The 19,846-nt window shown below is 43.1% G+C and overlaps 1 protein-coding gene across 2 annotated transcripts in view; it reads left to right on the top strand.

Annotated features, from left to right (window-relative positions):
• Nucleotides 1-7,444: 7,444 nt before the first annotated feature.
• The window catches only part of Trip11 (thyroid hormone receptor interactor 11), a 71,304-nt gene continuing 58,902 nt past the window's right edge, over nucleotides 7,445-19,846 (top strand). The window contains exons 1-3 of one of the 2 annotated variants that reach the window (XM_051150611.1): nucleotides 7,445-7,879; nucleotides 13,303-13,361; nucleotides 18,660-18,770. In XM_051150611.1, coding sequence (XP_051006568.1) covers nucleotides 7,741-7,879; nucleotides 13,303-13,361; nucleotides 18,660-18,770 — 309 coding nt within the window. In that variant the 5' untranslated portion in view covers nucleotides 7,445-7,740. Of the gene's footprint in view, nucleotides 7,880-13,299; nucleotides 13,362-18,659; nucleotides 18,771-19,846 lie in introns of both variants that reach the window. The other variant, XM_051150603.1, reaches the window with a different exon arrangement.

Here is a 19,846-nt window from a genome sequence, read left to right as displayed (position 1 = left end):
TTTTTGGATAGGATGGATTGTTTTGTTGTGTTTGGCTGTGTTAGGGATGGGACTCAGGGCCTCGTGTGCTAGGCAAGCACTCTTAACTCTGAACTATGTCCCCAGATCAGAAACAGGCATTTTGTTGTTGTTGTTTTGTTTTTTAGAGGTTTTTTTCCTTAGTCATTTTGTGCCAATTAAAGTTTTTTGAATTTGCTTCATGAAAAATTAGGCAGTTGTATTTTAAAATCTGTGGGGTTTTTTTAGTAATTGCAAAGGCTCAGAATGGTGCAGCTCTAGGGCGTGGCAGGACTTTTCTCACCATTTATACTTGAGTATTAGACTGACGTGTGTAACTACCCCAGTGTGCAGTTACACTGTCTGGACATTGCCCTTTTTCTTTTCCCTTTGAAAAACCACATTAAGCTTTCTATACAGTTAGATTGTTGAGCTGCCTGCTAGAAAAAATAAGAAAGCCAATATGCATTTCACTTTTATCTTTAGAGTTTATAAAATGTTCATATAACATACCCTAGTTAAATCACTTATGAAATACAGTATGTTGGTCTCTTATTAGAGACGTTTTAAAGAGAAACTGGGCACACACTGAGTATCTTGGAGTGCATTGTTTTAGTTATGAATTGGATTTGGTAAGGCAAATCCAGAATCCCCATTGAGCTGCCACTTCCTTTGGATTGGTCTAGGCTGACCTAAACGTGTAGATTGCATTGTTAATGAGTAGCCAGTATGAAAAGATGCCAGTGCTTATTATGAACACAGTATCCAAAAGTGTAAGAGGTGTATGACGCTCTGGGCTGTGCACCAGGAGCTGCTGTTCACAGCGCTGTGGACAGACAGGGGCAGGGTGTCGGCTGTGCTATGGACCTGACAGACATTCCCACCCTGTTTTTAAACGATGGGGAATGCCTTACTGTTTAACATTTAAACTACTGGTATCATTTTTCTAATGTGCGACTTGTACTGCCAGATACAACCCGGACAGTTGCGATGCCAGTGTTATAAGCAGTGTAGGGCCACTTTGGAAGGTCAGCCATGGTGCTGCACACCTTTAAATCTAGTGCTTGGGAGTCAGATCTCTCCGAGTTCAAGGCCAGCCTGGTTTACACAGTGGGTTCCAAACTTATTCAAGCTGAATAGTTAAGTTCGAAATTTGCCAGAGTTGTACAGTGAGACCCTGTCTTTAAAAAAAGGAAAAGAAACTTTCAAAGACCATTTCCATACTTTGGGACGCCATGAGCAGCTGGTCTCTGGCATGAGCGTGAGTCTGTGCCCCGAGACAGTAGTGCGCAGCCCGTTCACGGATGGGATCATTTGATACAGTTAGTGCAGGGACACTCTGCACTGAGCTTCAGAGACCTTGGCCAAATATTTTTAGTCACAGACTATTTAAGGTGGTGCTTTTCCCTCCCCCTCAACCCAAATACACCAAACACTTGATTTTTCTTGATGAAGCCAAAGTTAATGAGGACACATGCTCAAAATGAGTAGTCTGCATTGTTTTAATATCAAGTTGGATGAAATAAGTTTTATTGATGTCAAAGTCTAAACCACACATTTTGAATATCTGCTTGTTTGATCCTATTTTTAAGTCAGGCCAGTGTAAGAGTTACTGAATTCTTAGAACTGGTCCATGTCCTGCGCGGGTCCAAATCAGGCAGTGCAGAACCAAAATGTGCTATCAAAGTCTTCAGTTGGGAAATCTTGTTGTTTTAAATTACTAATAGCTTTCACTTAGTATTGAGACCTCCGATTTGAGTTTCCTATGAGGCAGTGGGGATGTGCCCAATGCTAGAGCAGTTGCCTGGAGGCCCAGGCCTTAGTTTCAGTCCCAACACTGCAGGAGGAGAACAGAGGCTCACAGTGCCATGTACATTTAGAGGGACCTTAACAGATTACTTTCCAAGTGAATTATTTGCTGTATTTTTGCCCTAACAAGTGTAGAGCGATGATTATGATCTTAGTTAAGAAAAATCAGATTGGATCACCTAATCAGTAGTGTAGATAAGTTTTCTGTTTTTCATATTTAAAATAAAAACTCTCCATTCTTAATTTGTTTATAATTACCTAAACAAACAAACTGGTTTTGTATTTTTTCAAAGTTTTATACATAATAAAAGTTTTGTTATAGTCTTTCATGAATGAAGAGTATTGATTTTTTTTAATTTGAATACTTTATTTTAATGATCCCATTTTAAGAATTAGTGCAAAAATATACGTCCTAAATTTATGGAGGTACACATTTTAATAGTGCAGTCCTAGATGAAGCACTAGCGAGAAGTGTGTGGAAAATGCAGTTATTTAGGTAATACTCACTGTCTCTTGCATAGTTTAAAGGTGGTGTGTTTCCTGGAATTTTTTTTAATGGAATTTTTTTTTTCAGAGGAAGACAGACATTTGTAATGTGACTAATTTCTACAACACTGGACTAATAGGAGTAACTTTAAAAAAAAAATGACTGTTCTGTATAAATAAAATATTTGAAATGCAAGTGCAAAAGCCGTAAAATAAAAGGCATTGTCTTCTGGTCACTATGATACACGCATCGTGCAGCTCCCTCAGGACCCGACTCTGCAGCCCTTCCTCCTGTGCCTCGAGATGTCAGCTGCCACTCTGCAGGTCTTCCGTCTGCTCCTTCGAAAGCTGGGCTTCCAAAGCACTGTTGAACACTGAGGGTTCTGTTGATGTGGATGCTAATGAACTGTATTTTAAATATCAGAGATTATTAAATAAAGAGAATGATTTTCTATTAACCTTTCTGTCTTTATTGTTGACTCATAACCTTGTTATTCAAAGTCTAGTGGAAACAGACCGACAAAGCAAGTCAGAGTCTGGTGGGAGGCACAACTGCATCTCTGTCTTTTGGAAGCTTTCCCCAAAGGCACATTCAGACCTACTCAGGACCTTGTAGCTCCAACTTGGAGAACTGCAGTCTGTGGAGTTGCTTGGGTTTTTTTGTTTTGTTTTGTTTTAGACAGGGGTTCTCTGTGTAACAGAGACTCGCTTTGTATACCAGGCTGGCCTTGAACTCATAGAAATCTGCCTGCCTCTGCCACCTGAGTGCTGGGATTAAAGGCATGTGCCACCACGCCTGGCTGAGTTGCTTTTTACACAGTTGCAGTGATGCATGGAACAGACCAGGGGAGCCCTCATAGATTTCTGTCAGACTACATTATCACCTGATCCTGGAGACACAAGCCTCCCACAGTTTTCATTGTCTGAAATTGAACCCAATGGCCTTTATTACCTTTACCATCTCCTCCGATCTTTTCCAAGAATAGAAGTCCACATTCTTCCTTGAGTTGTGGTTTTAAATGTGTGTTCAACTGTTCTTAACTTTGAGGGACAAAGCACATTAGTAAGTTGTTTTTGTTCTTTTGAGACATTTTCTATATAGCCTAGTCTCTCAGGTCACCACAGAGAAAGTCAGGTAGCATTCAGTGAACAATCTTGAGTGCTTCCCATGGGCCATGCATTGTTCTAGGTTCTCAGAAACAACCATGAGTAATACAGAATATGAGTGGTGTGAAGGCCTGTGCTGCGAGGGACGTGGTGTTTAGTACGCTACATGGCTAAGTAGCAGTGAGCAAGGTCTACACAACCTTGCCACTGTGACAACATTTAGACGTGGTCAGTTTGGGCTCAGTTTCCGAGGGCACAGGCCATCATGGTAGGAAAAGCATGGCAGCTACCACTTCCATCTTGGCTGATCAGGAGGCAAGACCTCACAGCCAGAGGCAGGGCTGTAACCTTCCAAGTCCTGTCCCTAGTGCTGCAGCTAGGCCTCACCTCTAAAGGGCTGCATAACCTGCCTAAAGAGCACCACCAGCCAGGCATCAGGTAGTCAGTAATACTTTGGAGAGGACGGCTCACTCAAACCTGCTAAATCATGCAAAATAAACATTGATAACTTCAGAAATTGTGATAAAAGTGTAGAGCTCAGAAGGAAAGGAGTAGGAATACAAGAAATATCAATCTAGTTTTCATAAAGGAGATGGGTATAGTATAGAGAAAACAAAACAAAAAGACAAAAAACAAAACACCCACCCCCTCCCCGAAAAAACAAAAGCAAACTAGAATAACAGTTTAAACTCAAATGTTATCAAGTGCATGGGTTTTTTTTGTTTTGCTTTGTTTTTGAGACAAAGTTTCTCTGTGTAGTCTTGGCTGTCCTGGACTCACTTTGTAGACCAGTCTGACATCAAACTACAGTGATCCACCTGTCTCTGCCTCCCCAGTGCCAGGATTAAAAGTGTGCGCCTCGCCTGGCTCAAATGCATGTTTTAAAACTTACTAGAAAAAAGCCAAGCACATGTAAAAATAGGACTACTACAATGAACAGCTGTGTACTCATAACCCAATGTCAATAATGACTAATTTCTGACAATTTATTTTCCTATTTTTTGAAACAAGATCTTACCATGTGACTTTGAGCTTGTTTTGTAGATCAGGCTGGCCTGGCAGAGCTCCACCTGCCTTCTGAGTGCTAGGATTAAAGGCATGCACCACTGTGCCTGGCCTCTGACAATTTTTTTTTAAATGCATGTATATATGTTTGTGTGGAGGTCAGGATTCAGGTGTCATCCTCAAAAAAGCCATACTTTTTCTTTCTCGTTCTCTCTCTTTTTTTTTTTTTTGAGAAAGGGTATCTCATTGACCTAAAGCTCTCTCCAGTTAGACTAGTCTGGCTGGCCAACAAGACCCGTGGTCTTCCTGTCTCTGCCCAGCATTGTGACACATACATGTGCTATCATGACTTACATTTTGTATGTGGAGCTGGTGCCAGAACTCAGGTCCTCATGTCTGTGAAGTGAGCACTTGGCTTAGCTGAGCCATCTCTCCAGCCCAGTGTGTGGCGGTTCTTATCTGGAGTTCTCTCTCCCAGTATTTTGAAGTACATCCACAATAGCATATCGCTGCCACTTACTAGGGTAATACATTAAGGCTCTTGGCCTATAGCCCATCATACATGGAAGGAAGAAACAAACAAACAAACAAACAAACCATCGAAGGAAGTTTTAGAGCAATGGTTCTCAACCTGTGGGCCATGACCCCTTGGGGGTCACATCAAGTATGCATATCAGACGTTTACATTATGATTCATAATAGTGGCAAAGTTACAGTTATGAGGTAACAAAATAATTTTATGTTTAGGGGGTCGCCATAACACAAGGGACTGTATTATAGGGTTGCAGCATTAGGAAGGGTTAAGAACCACTGTTTTGGATGATAACATTTGTGCTAATCAATGGTGCAAAAGCTTAACATTTGTATTTCCTTCATTAACTACATTATTTTTTCAGCACAATGTGAATTTATGGACATGTGTCTACTGCTCTAGAGGTGGTGGGGCCTGGGAGAACGGAGCTGATAACTGAGGTGGACTAAAGAAAGCCTCATGTAGCCGGGCATGGTGGCACATGCCTTTAATCCCAGCACTCGGGAGGCAGAGGCAGGCGGATCGCTGTGAGTTCGAGGCCAGCCTGGACTACAAAGCGAGTCCAGGACAGCCAAGGCTACACAGAGAGACCCTGTCTCGAAAAACAAAAACAAAAACAAACAAACAAAAAAAGAAAGCCTCACGTAATAGGCAAGTTTATTCAGAGCATCAGACGATTTATACTCTGAAGGTTTACAGGGATCACATGAGTAAGGGCAGGCCCCACGTGATGGGCAAGCCCTGTGCTTTGAAAACATGTTCCCCCCAATAGAAGGGTATAAACAAATAGCAACAGCCAATCGTAATCAATAATCTGAAATAAACTCACTCCTATCCGTTACCTGAGAGGGACACACAAACACATTTCAAGAATAATTCCATGGCTCCGAGAAAACTGAGGCCGCAAGATTCTTATTTTCCCACAAGCACTCAGAATCCTCACAGGATTCCATTTTTGACTGTGTTCTAACAGACAGGGAGCTCTAGAGCATCTATATCCACAGAAAAATGAGATTAATTACAGTTGTTAGATTTTTCAGTTATTCATGAATACAACTAAGTCCTGAGTTCATGGCACCCAGCACTCGTCATCCTACCCTGAGTAAAAGCTAGGGTCCGGCTAATGGTGACTTGCCTTCATACCTTCTGGGTCCTCACAAATCTTCCCCAAGCCATTTCTTGCCTTCCTATAAATTCTCAAAATTCACCAGGGTCCTCCAGTTTAAGGGACTTTATATTCAGTTGTATCTTCTTGGCTAGACTGCCTCCCCCAAATATCTGTATAACTCACTTGCTTATTTCAAGTCTCTATGCAAAATTACCTTATCATTGAGGCCTTCACTATGTGCTACATTACCAGCGCTCCCCCTTGCCATGCTATGCCCATACCTAACGCTGGTGACCACCACCAGCACCACACTACATTTTGTCTGTGTGTCTTCCCATTAGGATGCAATCTTCATAAGCTCACAGACCGTTCATCTTCTTGGGCTGCATCCCTAGTTCCCAGGATTAACAGGAGCCATGGTAGCCATGTCAATCATTTGAGGATTATGTATGCTACATTTAAAAATCACTGTATTGGGCACGATGGTACACACTTCTTGTAATTCCAGTACTTAGAGGAGTAGAAGCAGAAGGGTCATCAGTTCGAAGCCAGCCTGGGTTACAGAAGGTCCTGTCTCAAACAAGGGCTAGGGATGTGCCTTAAGGCTATACGCCTAGCACGCACAAGTCTCTGGATTTGATTCTCAGCACTAAAAATTCTCCATCAAATCAGGCTGAAGACGCAGGACATCAACCCCACTACCATAGACAATGTACTGCCCTGCTTCTTCTCTTAGGGGTGTGTCTTTTCCCTATTCATTTTCTTGCCTTCCTTCCTCCCAGCCACACGTCTATGTCCAGTTCCTTTTTCTGGGACACAGTAGCTGAAAACCCTTTGGAGGTGCCTGCTCAACCCCGATAGATACCTGGTAAAATTATTCCGATTTCAAGGAGAAATAATTCGGTATGGGGAGTCATCAGATTCCACATACCGGTAGTATTTCCAATGTTCCTATAAGTACATTAACAACAACAACAACAACAACAACAAAATGCTTTTTGCCTGGACATTTGAATTACAACCCGCTTTTGCAGCTTTGTAGTGTCGTTTCCAAGCCTCTGACACCGATACGCTATTATCCGCAAAGGTTATAATGTGGATGGGTTGAAGTCGCTTCCTTGCGGCGTGGGGCGACCCGGTCGAATCGTCTCCTAGCGTTGCAGTAGCTCCGGTAGACAGGATTAGGGAGGAGGCCGCCAAGGACTGCCTCCGCCTGCAAACAAAAGCCGCTGTGCGGGTGGAAAACGCGGCTACTGCCGCCTCTTAAGTGTCCACCTCCCGTGGGTAACGCGGAAGCCTCGAGTCCTGCGGGCCCCGGCTAGGCCCTCCGCGATCCCACCGTCCTTTGCGCCCAGAACGCATCTGGCAGCGGCCCTTCTACGCGTCCGAGACGCATCTCTATGGTCACTACTGTTTTCTCAGTGGTGTCATGGCGGCCGGCGTTGAGTTGGCAGCACTGGCCCACGGAACTGAGTTAAGTCAGTAAAGCGGAGAAAGAAGTGGTCAGGTCGCACGGCGGGAGGCCGTGGGAGTGAGCAGGGCCCCGCGGGGGCCACAGTGTTCACAGCGGCGAGCCCACGGTGAAGCTCCAGGCCGGGCCTCGGCTTTCTGACGCGGCGGTTGGTGGGAGTGCCGCGTCCTGCGAGTCCTCGGCGTCTGGATCCGCACCAGCCTCGGCGCTCAGGGACCCGCCGCGATGTCGTCCTGGCTCGGGGGCATCGGCTCCGGTTTGGGCCAGACTCTGGGTCATGTAGGGGGCAGCCTGGCTTCCTTCACTGGCCAGATTTCAAACTTCACGAAGGATATGTTGATGGAGGGCACGGAGGAGGTGCCAGGTAACAGCTGGAGCGAGGGCGGGAGGGCTCGCCCGGGACCCAGAGAAAGTCCGCTTGGTTCCGGGTCGGGACCATCCGCAGACTCGGAAGAGTCGCGAAGGAGTCACTCCTCACTCCCCTCCCCCCCGCTTGGCTTCAGCAGCCGCTTTTCCAGCCTGCAGGGTGACCCCGTGGAGAGTTCTGGTTCCCTTCCACCTATTGCATACCCTGGATGGCTCAGTAAACTGGAACTTTTTTTTTTTTTTTTCTGCGCAGAATAGGGTCCTCATATTGGGGCGGGCCATGTCTATTACTTATTTTGCCCTTAGTTTGGGGCCTGATCTCATTTTGATCGTGCTCTCTTAGTTAGACAGCTAAAAAAAAAAAAGGTGTGGCGGTCATTTTTTCCTGAATACTTTGTAACAATAATTACAGTTAACATTTGGTGACTCTTGTCCAGTCTTTAGCACGTTGTTAGGGGGATAGGGCTTCCCCCCCCCCCTAGTCAACTATTTTCTAATTTTGATTATTGTGAAAACACATTGCAGCTGAAAATGTATTTTTGTGTACGATTGCACATTTCTCCCATGCTTTTGGCAGAACCAAATACTTTATCTTTTGAGTACTCTTATTTACCTTTACTCAAAACTTTGAAAATTATTTACTATTATTATTATTATTGGGATGTGTGTGTGTGTGTACATGATGCGTGGGCGGTTGTCTCACAGCGCCCACGTGTGGAGGTCAGAAGACAACTTTATGGAGTTGTTCTCTTTCCACCCTTCATCCTCTTGCTTTCCTAATTAATAGTGACTTAGATCGTAATCAGTGGTGATAGTTCTTTGATCAGGTAGGGATTTTAAAAATTTTAATCAAGGAAGTGGGGTAATCCAGCGCCTAAGAGCACTGGCTGCTCTCCAGAGGACCCTGGTTCCATTCCTAACACCCAGTGACAGCTCACCACGGTAACTTCATTCATTTCCAGGGGCTCCAGTGGTCTCTTCAGGCCTCGGCAAGCACTAGGCACCCAAATAGTGCACAGACATACATGCAGACAAAATACCCAAACTCAAAAAATAAAAGGTTTAATCGAGGTTTGCTATGCAGCTCAGGCTTACTTGGAGCTGACAGTCTTCCTGCCTCTGCCCTGCCCCCCCCCCCCCTCAAGTGCTGGCATTGGAAGTGTGTGCCACCATGCTATGACAGTCTTCTTTCTTATAAATGAGTGGGCAACTTAACTGTCCCGGTTTAATCAGGGGGAAGGAATTGCTAGAGCTTGAACCCTGGTCAGCACACTCCACTGACTCATACTCCCAGCTAAACAGTCTTTTCATCTGGTTTAACAGCCATGTGTATTTGCTGGAAATAGAGTAAAATGGGTTGAGAGAAAAAGTCCTTATATTTAGAAGGAAAACTTGGTCACTGCCCAAACCATCTTACGTCTTGGGCTGCCCTTGACTGGAAGGTTGACACGACTTGGGATATGAGAATGACAGGCTTTCATGTATCCAGTAAAGGGTCATGGGACTTTGAAGGCAGAAAAGGTCTGATAGCTGTTGGAAAGACTAGACTCTCACTGTATTACAGATAAGGATTAACAGTTGGTATTTCTTTGACCTTAATATGAAAAATAGGTGCCTACAACCTGATAGTTTATTTTGTTCTCCTCAAAAGGGAGCTTCCTGTAGTCTCAAAACAAACAAACAAATAAAACTCCTTTTTTATTTCTTTTGAGACCAGCCCAGGTCTTATTCTGTAGCCCGGGCTGCCTTGGTGCTTGTAGTACCAAAGGTGACCTCAAACAGCACTTCTCTGCCTCAGCTCTGTATAGTCTCAATTTTAGGGTTTTTTTGGTTTGTTTGTATTTTGAACTATATAGCTTTGGCAGGCCCAGAACTCGTCAATCTGCCTGCATCTACCTGTGCAGTGCTAGGATTACAGACATGCTGACCAGCAAGCCTGGTTTATAATCTCAACTTTAGTGACTTGGCGAGCTTTTGATTTTTCTGAACTGGAAGTCTTTGTCATGGTTGTTGTGCCTTTTTTTGTTCATCTCCTTCACACTGGCCCCAGATCTTGTCCACCGTGGCTCGGAGCTGTCCTTGTTCTGGACGGCTGCTGCGCTGCTCACACCCTCAGGGTCCCAGGCTCGCACTTCAGGTCAGGTTCATAGTTCATCTTCTGCTCTACTGCCAGTCTAAAAAGACTAAAAAGAAACCTGCTTGCCAGGCGTGGTGGCGTGCACTTGTAATCCCAGCACTTGGGAGGTAGAGGCAGGTGGATCACTGTGAGTTCGAGGCCAGCCTGGTCTACAAAAGGAGTCCAGGACAGCCATGGCTCCACAGAGAAACCCTGTCTTGAAAACTTAAAAAAAAGAAACTTACTTAAAAGTTTCTTGACTTATAGGAAAAAGCCAAACTTCTTATTTTTGGGAAGTAAAAAACCTGTTCGCTCTAGATTCACTGTCTCCTCTAGGTGCCATACTGGTTTCCATATCTACCATTGTACATATGCAAGTCCAGTCTGTTCCCAGAGCGCCTGGCACACAGGAGTTTGCTAGGCTTTCCACCTCTCCAAGCCTTTCCATCCTTTCCATGGAAAGTCTTCTGTACCTCTTCCTTTACCTTTTTTTTTTTTTTTTTTTCTTTTCTTTTCTTTTCTGCTTGGGAAACATTTTTTTCTGTACAATCCTGTTCATATGTCACGGACTTCGTGAGAGTGTTCTGACACCCATACAAGGTGAGTTAGTTCTTTGTGTATTACTCTCTGTTAGCACTGATGATACTGAGTGATAATTTGACTTTTTCCTTGATGTGTAAGGATGGGTGTCCTAGTTACTTTTCTGTTGCTGTAACAAAATGCCATGATCAAGTCAACCTATACAAGAAAGCATTTAATTTGGGGCTTGTGGTTCCAGATGGGTAGAGTCTGTGACCATAATGGCAGATAGCATGGCAGAAGGCAGTTAGGCATGGTGCTGGAGCAGTAGCTGAGAGCTTAAATCTGGTCCACAAGCTCCAGATAGAAAGATGGAGAGCTGACTGGGAATGGAATGGGCTTTTGAAACCTCCAAGCCTGCCTAGAGTTCCATACCTCCTCCATCGAGACCACACCTCCTAATCCCTCTGGAGTTTCTCTGTGTAGACTTGGCTGCTGTGTGTGTGTGTGTGTGTGTGTGTGTGTGTGTGTGTATGCCGCATGCATGTGCTGGTACCCTTGGAGGTTGAATTGGAGTTATGGGTGGTTGTGAGTTGCCTGATGCTGGTGCTGGAAACAGAACTCAGGGCCTCTGAAAGAGCAACAAGTATGTGATCTTAATTTCTGAGCCATCTTTATAGCCTGAGTCTTTTGTTTACTTTGTGGGGTGGGGGTGATTAGGGTCAAGCCAGGACCTTGACTAGGCAGCAGCTCAGCTACAGAGCCCTATCTCTTGCTTTGTTTTTATAGAGTTCAGATGCAGTAATGAACACTAGTACACAAAGGATAAAGATCATAACTCTATAGGTGATAATTTCCAGTAGGATTAGTGGTACCATTTTGGCATTGCTGGACTCTGACCACATTTACTAATTTATTTATTTTGAATTTTTATCCACTTATTTGAGACAGAGTCTCGCTCTGTAATTCAGGCTGGCTTCCGTCTCAGTTCCTCCTACTTCAGTCTCTTAAAATGTTGGGATCACAGGACTGTACCTCCCCTCCAGCCACACTGCTTTGACCATTCATTCATTCATTCTTTGGTACTGGGGATTGAGTCATGCACATGCTAGGCAGATATTGTACCTTCTGAGCTGTATCTTTTAGTCCTTTGACTACTTTTAAGGAAAAACAAGTAAAGTCAGGATGAGTTTACCCTCATTTTTAAAAAAGATGTGTTTATTGTGTATGTGCATGAGCGTAAATGAGAGACACGTTCACAGGGAGGGGGAGGGAGAGAGACAGACAGAGAAAACAGAGGGCCAGTGTGTATGGCGATCAGAGGGCAGCTTTTCAGGAGTCAGCTCTATCCTTCCACCGTGCTTTTTAGTCAGGGCCCTTGTTTCTACCTTGGCTTCTGTCAGCTCCCCCCGCCCATCATCCATTCCTTTTCACCCTGACACAGGAGTGCTGTGTTACAGATTTTAGGCAGCCCAGCTGGTTTTTCAATTTAGGGATTGGCTCAAAGGGTCAGGCTTGATAACAAGCACCTTTACTCATTGAGGTACCTTTCTGGCCCCACATTTCTAATTTTAATAAATTATATTTGTGTTACTTTTAAGTATTCTCGGACTATTTTTGTGTTTTAATTATAGGTCATTAATTATTTGATAATTTGGGGAGTAGAAGGTGAAAGTAAACTGTAAGCTCCAGTTGAGTAAGTTTCATCTAAAATTAGAGTATAAACCAAAAGAGAAGTTTATTAAAAACGTCAGAGGATTAAAATGTGACCCCTTAAGGTGTAGGAGAGAGGGAGAAAGGGTGACTTGGTGATTCCCCTGCAGGCTCTACAGCAGGTAGGAAAATATAATCAAGATGGGGTAAGAATGAAACTGGCCTCAGCCTGATTTTACTGTAACTGGAGTTTGGCTCAGACCATCTTTCTTTAGCTATATTTAAGCACAGCACACTTTTGGAGAAAAGTATTCAGATAACAGTTAACGTAGTCCCAAGGGCACAACAGTTTAAGACATGCTTGCACTGAGATTCTTTACAAAGTACATGTGGCTTCTTTCACAAGAATGGGCACTGTTGACTCAGAGATAGTGCCCAAGATTTAGGGTCTAGGGAGCTTGACTGAGGTAAACATAACACCTGTCGGTGTCAGCCTTGTCCTGGCCCTAAGTAACATAGAAGTCACTTAGGCTGATGCAAAGCACAAGTGACATCACTCATGAGAATGGATTTTATGATCTAAAAGCAGTGTTTAAGATTTAGGGGAAAGGGTTTGGGATAAGTAAAAACATAAATTGTGGGAGATACAGGCAGAGCCTGTCTGATCTGACAGCAAAGGATCAGCAGGTTGTAAAACTGTCAATCCTGGCATCCCGGGAAGAGCAGCTGCACACCTCATTCCATTGAGGAGGTGAGCTGCGTGGTTAACTTCCCTGGCTTCTCCATTGCTTCTCCATGTGCACTCGGTCTGCCCTCTGCTGTATGGTAATGAAGAGCATCAGCAGTGGGAGGGCCTGGTAATGATGGAGTGGCACATCTTCCGAATAAGCTCTTCTCAGCCTAGCATTCGGTTTAAACTCAGTGAAATGTATTTCCCTTAAGTTGCCTCTTTAGGGTTGAGGATACAGCTCAGTGGAAGGGCATTTGACTAGGCCTAGGCCCGAGTCTAGGATTTTAGGGACTACGCCTAGGATTCAATCCCTTAACACCAGTACCACCACAACAAAACAACTGTTTGTTACTCCATATGGTGTTAATCAAATATTCAGCATATACTGTTTGTTTTGTAGCAGATTTACTCAATTCTGGGCGAGAAGAAAATGAAGCTGCTCATTCAGTCTTAAGATCAGAGGTAAGGACGATTAAAGACAGTTGTCAAACTTCAGGTTTCCTCTTTCGAAGCCATGAGTTATTGACAATTTCAGCATTATTAAATGCACTGTCTCACCTTTCAGCCTTTTCTGTTTCTCAGGGTTTCACTCGTCTTGTCTTTTACAAAATCTCCCCTATGTGAAGAATGTGTGTGTATTTGCCACAGTTGGCTTTTTTATTGTCTCATTTTCACTTCTATCTATTGGAAGTAGGAAAACTGCCAAATGTAGAAATTGTAATGCTAAAAGTTTATCATAATATCCTCTAGAAGTGTGCTGCATTGAAATTCATATATTTGCTTGTATTCATGATCTATTGTTTTGTTTTGCTTTGCTTTTTGAGCTAAGGTTTCTGTGTAGTCCAGGCTGGCCTTGATCTTGCTTCAGCCTCCTGAATGCTAGGTTAATTGTTCTATTGCTGTGAGGAGACACCATGGCCAAGTAACTTTTATGAAGGAAAGCATTTATTTGGGGGCTGGCTTACAGTTTCAGAGGTTTATTAGTCCATTGTTATCATGGTGGGAAGCATGGCAACAGGCATGGCTGACGTGGTGCTGGAGGAGAAGTTGAAAGCTGTATTCTGATCTGCAGTCAGAGAGAGAGAGAAAGACAGACAGACAGACAGACAGACAGAGACACAGACACAGACAGACAGACAGAGACACAGACAGAGACACAGACACAGGACCTGGCATGGGTTTTGAAATCTCAAAGCCCAACCCCAGTGACACATTTCCTCCAACAAGGCCACACCTCCTAACCCTTTTCAAATAGTGCCACTCCCTGATGACTGAGCATTCAAATATATGAGCCAAGGGGGCATTCTTATTCAAACCAGCACAAGGCCTGAACCATCACACCTAGTGGGGTCATCTAAATATAATATGAAAAATGGAATTCTGATTGGTTTAGAGTTTTCAATTTCCCAACATTAGAATAATACAATATTTGGAGCAAAGAAATTAAGACTATAATAATAATAAGCTAATTATATTGTTTTGTTCCTTATGAGTCAGTGTGTAGTTGTGACTAATTCTGTATATCATATTATACTTCATGGGGATGAGAAAATCTTGGAAAAGTTCAGAGGGAAGCCCTAAAGAAGTTAAAAGGATTTCAGAGTGGGAGGTGTTGTGAGAGTCTATCAGAGCTCAACAGGTTAGCCTTGGGATAAGAACAGTAAGCGAGCATTTAATGTGGTAGTGAGAGATGGTCTTAGAGAGCTGTGGCTTCCTCAGTTCTAAGGCTGTAAAAAGACAGCACCGAGTGTAGATGCTGAGGCAGGCAGTGTTCTTACCCAGCCTTGTTGACCTCTGCTCTAGAATATCAAAGTGAGATTGTAGAATTTGAAAGTAGAGGAGGCACTGAGCCTGTAGAAGATAGCATTGTGGTAGCACTTTGAGACCTTAGCATAGGCACTTGATAAGGAACACAAGTGCCATAGTGACACATGAGTTCTTAGTAAGAATGAGCTAGGAAATCCTTGAGGAAGGCCTCATTGGGACAGACCCACCACAAAAGCTAGCAGCAGTGTGTGTGTGTGTGTGTGTGCGTGCGCGCGCGGGAATTTGCCAGTGTATATATTTTGGGGGAAAGTAAGAAAGATTAATCTACTTGAATCATGCCTGCTTTGTATTGAGTCTGAGAAAGGAAATAGAACTCTTATGTCCTTCTGTGGATCTCAGTCCCTTTAATGATTTTTATGGTTTTATCATCTATGACAAGTATGGGTCTAGAGTTTAGAAATATGTATTTGGGGAAGACACATCTACTATAAGCCTCTTCATCCTTTGATGCTACTCAGTGCCAGGGGAAGACAAGGGCTCCATTGTTGTGGTCCTGTGAAAGGCAGTGGTCTAGCTGCAGATGCCTGTGTGTCTGCCTGCCTCTGCCTATGCCAGGCTCATACTCTAGTCTTGCTCTAGCACCTTCTGTGACCTTGTGATTTGTTGTTGTTCAAGACTCACTGATGTCTAAGAATAAAGTGATGGTAACAAGTTTTAGTCTAGAAGAAAAGCGGTGCTCTTCCAGGGGAATTAGAGCTGCCTGGTTGTAGTTGACTGAATTCCTTATGGTTCTTTTTATGTTTCCCTTGTTTTGTGTGTATGAGTCAGGTGTGTGTGTGCGTGCGCGCGCACTACAATATGCATGAACGCTGGAAGCCAACCTCAGGAGTCAGGCCTTGCCTTCCACCGTGTTTGAGCCATGGTCTTTTGTGGTTTGCTGCTTCACATATCAGGCCACCTGGCCCACCGGCTCCCAGGGATTCCTTTGAACCCACCTTGCGTCTGAGAGGAGGAATAGTGGGATTATAGCTAACAGTCCTGGCTTTATGTGTGTTCTAGTGTTCTTAGCTCTGGTCCTCACACTTATACAGCAAGCATTTTACCCACTGACGCACCTCCCCAGCCCTGATTTTTTGAGACAGGGTCTTGCTGTATGTCACTGGCTAGCCTATTTCTAACCCTAGTTAGGTGTCTAATTGCAAACCAAATGAATTCACCTAACCTACCTTTTCCTCTTTTTGCCAAAGAAATAGTTATGTTACATTTAATTATTTATGTCTAGTAGACTTTTTGAATCTTCTTATATTATCATTTTTAGAAGTATGAAGAACTTTTTTTCTTTTTGAGACAGGATCTCTCTTTGTAGCCCTGGCTGTTCTTGGGTCTGCTATGGACTGACTAGGCTGGCCTTGAACTCACTGCGATACACTTGCCTCTGCTTCCTAGTGCTGGAATTAAAGGTGTGCACTACCACTCTTGACTTTGCTAGAGGTTGTAATATTTTATAAATATAGCAAGCCCCAATTTTTATCTGTATAGGTGAATATTTTGCTTCTACACGTGTCCGTGGACCACATGTGTATAGTACCCGTGGAACAAAAAAGGGCATCAGATCCTCTGGGACTGGAGTTAGACAGTTCTGACCCACCATGTCAATGCTGGCAATCAAACCTGGGTCCTCTGGCCATTTCCAGCCTCCATTTCATGGCTTGGAAAGCATGTAAAGTTGGGTGTGATTGATGGTTCATGCCTGTGATCCTAACTGTACTCAAGATTAAAGCAGAAAGATCACTTGGGCTGGGATTCAGCTCAGTCAAGATGAGATATTGAGACCCTGTCTCTAAACAAATACAGAATAGGCAATGCTCTCTGAATTCATCTAGCTGTTTACTAACTAATGTACAAATAGGAATGTACTTACCTTGTAACTTGATTATAGATCTCAGCTGCCTCCTGTGTAGACTTCTGGTTATAATTACTCTTCCTCCCTCCATCCCTTCCTTTTTTCTACTTGTATTCATGCTCGTGTGGAGGCCAGCAGTCCGCCTTGGATGTCATTCTTCAAGACCCATTCACCTTGGTTTTTGGTTTGTTTATTTGCCTTTTTTTTTTTTTTTTAAATGTATATGGGTATTTCGCCTACATGTATGTCTGAGCACCGTGTGCATGCAGTGCCCATGAAGGCCAGAAGAGGGTATCGGATCCCCTGGAGTTAGTATCACAGACAGTTGTGAGCCACTGTGTTGGTGTTGGGAATTGAACCCAGATCCACCGGAAGGACAGTCAGTGCTTTTAACCTTTGAGCCATCTCTCCAGCACCTGGTATTACAGATTAGGCTAGGCTGTCTAGCCAGCAAGTCCACCTGTCTGCTTCCCTGTGCTAGGTTGCAACATGCACCACCATGCCATGGCAAGGACTTGCTTTGTCTGAGACGGCATCTACTGAGCCCGGGCTCAGACAGCCCAGGGACTGTCTGTGTAGACCAGGCTGGCCTCCAACTCAGGGATCTGCTGCTGCCACCTCTTGAGTGCTGGGATTAAAGGTGTGCACCACATCTGGCCACGTAATATTATTGTTGTTTATTGTATGTGTATGTGTGTTTTGTCTGCATATGTTTTGCCTTGTCAAGACACTTCGATTGAGGCCAGCCTTGGTGGTGCAGGTTTTTAAAGGCAACACTTGTGAGGCAAAAGCAGGTGGATCTCTTCGAGTTTGAAGTGTCTTGATAAGACAAAACTTCATTCTTGATCAAGAGGGTGGGCGTGGAAGAGTGAGCACACCTGGATAGGAAGTGGGCGTGGAAGAGTGAGCACACCTGGATAGGAAGTGGGCGTGGAAGAGTGAGCACACCTGGATAGGAAGTGGGCGTGGAAGAGTGAGCACACCTGGATAGGAAGTGGGCGTGGAAGAGTGAGCACACCTGGATAGGAAGTGGGCGTGGAAGAGTGAGCACACCTGGATAGGAAGTGGGCGTGGAAGAGTGAGCACACCTGGATAGGAAGTGCACTTGGAAGAGTGAACACACCTGGATAGGAAGTGCACTTGGAAGAGTGAACACACCTGGATAGGAAGTGCACTTGGAAGAGTGAGCACACCTGGATAGGAAGTGCACTTGGAAGAGTGAGCACACCTGGATAGGAAGTGCACTTGGAAGAGTGAGCACACCTGGATAGGAAGTGCACTTGGTCTCTATTCTCCCCAGCTAGTGACTGACTGAGTCCTTTCCCCCACATGCTGACCTCATAGTCTTTCAAGATTGGGCTCAAAGGAAATGAAAGAAAGCCATTTAATTCACAGCAGGGCCTGTGTAATCAAGAGGGCTTACTGGATGTATATGGGGAAGTAAAACATTTGTATAAAAGTCTTTACATTCTTTGTCATAAACACAAGTTTTACAGTGTTTGATAGGGTGGGAAAAAACCAAAACAGAAAAAAAAAAAAAAAAAAAAAAAGAAAAGAAAAGAAAAGAAAAACAGCTAATGTTTAATGTTCTTTGCACTGGGAACAAATTTGGGTTCTCCACTGAGTCATCTCCCTAACCTTACCTCTGCTTTCCCTTATTTAAAAAAAAAAAAAAAAAGCCAATAGAGGCTTTGGGGAACTTCACCAGCATCTGAGTTTGTTGAAGAGAAAATAAAACTAGAGTTAGGGTTTTAATTTAAAGGTGTATATTAAAAGCCAGAATCCTTTTATTTATTTGCTTGTTTGTTTGTTTTTTGTTTTTTGTTTTTCAAGACAGGGTTTCCCTGTGTAGCCTTGGCTGTCTAGACTCACTTTGTAGACCAGGCTGGCCTTGAACTCACAGTGATCTGCCTGCCTCTGCCTCCCAAGTGCTGAGATTAAAGGCGTGCGCCACCACACCAGGCCCAGTTCTTTGATATTTTACTTCATTTTTTTGTGTGTAATGTTTTTCGTGATGCATGCATGTAATGATTTCTAACATTCTTGACTTGAAATCTTTTTGTTGAAAATACCTTTCTCTTTGCTTCTAGAATGAAAGACTTAAAAAGCTTTACACTGATCTAGAGGAGAAGCATGAAGCATCAGAACTTCAAATAAAGCAGCAGTCTTCAAGTTACCGAAGTCAGTTACAGAAGAAAGAGGCAAGATAATTCTCAGTACATATTGCCTATTTTTTAGATTCGTGAAAGTATTAAAATATTAAGTTTATTAAAATTGGGGCAGTATCCCATTAATATTAATTTTATTAGGTAACCTTTGGAAAGATTAAATTCTATCTTCTTTTTTTTTTTTTAAATTCTATTTTAATGACCTGTTGCTTCTAATTTCTGATATATATTAAATATAATTTAATGTCTGTTTTCTGAGGTTTTAAAAACATTTATTTAGTTTAAATTGTTTTGCAGTACTGCAGTTGAATCCAGGACCTTGCATATGCTAGATATTTTTAAAGTTAATTTTAAGCCAGTGTGATCATTGCTAATACATTTTCCTTTGTATAAATACATTTTGACTACTCATGCTAGTATTTTTTATTGGCATATACTTGATTTTCCACATAAAACTCTATTAAATGTTTCACAGTTGAAATTTTTTATGTTTCTATTTTCTTTTAGTTTGATTAAAAGGATTGTTTTGGCATTGTTTTTTCTTTGAAGTCTTAATAATAGATAATAAATAGATCTTATGTAATTTAACCGATGTTACTCTGAATCCTGTTGTTGAATTTTCTTTTGTGTTTAATACATAAGTAGAGTTCAGTGAATACTTAAATTGAGCCATTTCTTTTCTTTTCTTTTTTAAGATTTATTTATTATGTATACAGCATTCTGCCTGCAGGCCAGAAGAGAGCACCAGATTTTGTTATAGGTGGTTGCAAGCCACTATGTGGTTGTTGGGAATTGAACTCATGACCTTTGGAAGAGCAGCCAGTGCTCTTAACCTCTGAGCCATCTCTCCAGCCGCTGAGCCATTTCTTTTCTTCCTTTTTTTAAATCCAGATCATTTTGGGTATTCTTTAGTTTTTTGGCTAACTGTTCATTTCTACCATAGTCTTGTTTTTTTGTTTCTTTTCCTTTTGGTTTTCCGAGGCAGAGTTTTTCTATGTGTAACCTTAGCTGTCCTGAGACTTGCTCTATAAACCAGGCTGGCCTCTAATTCCGAACTCAGAACTCAGAGGATCTGCCTGCCTCTGCTGGGATTGAAGGTGTGCGCCACC

The sequence above is a fragment of the Acomys russatus genome, chromosome 1, assembly GCF_903995435.1.
Source record: "Acomys russatus chromosome 1, mAcoRus1.1, whole genome shotgun sequence".
Taxonomy (NCBI): Eukaryota; Metazoa; Chordata; class Mammalia; order Rodentia; family Muridae; genus Acomys; species Acomys russatus.
Note: the sequence above shows the minus strand (reverse complement) of the source record. Positions and strands in the feature narration are given on the sequence as shown.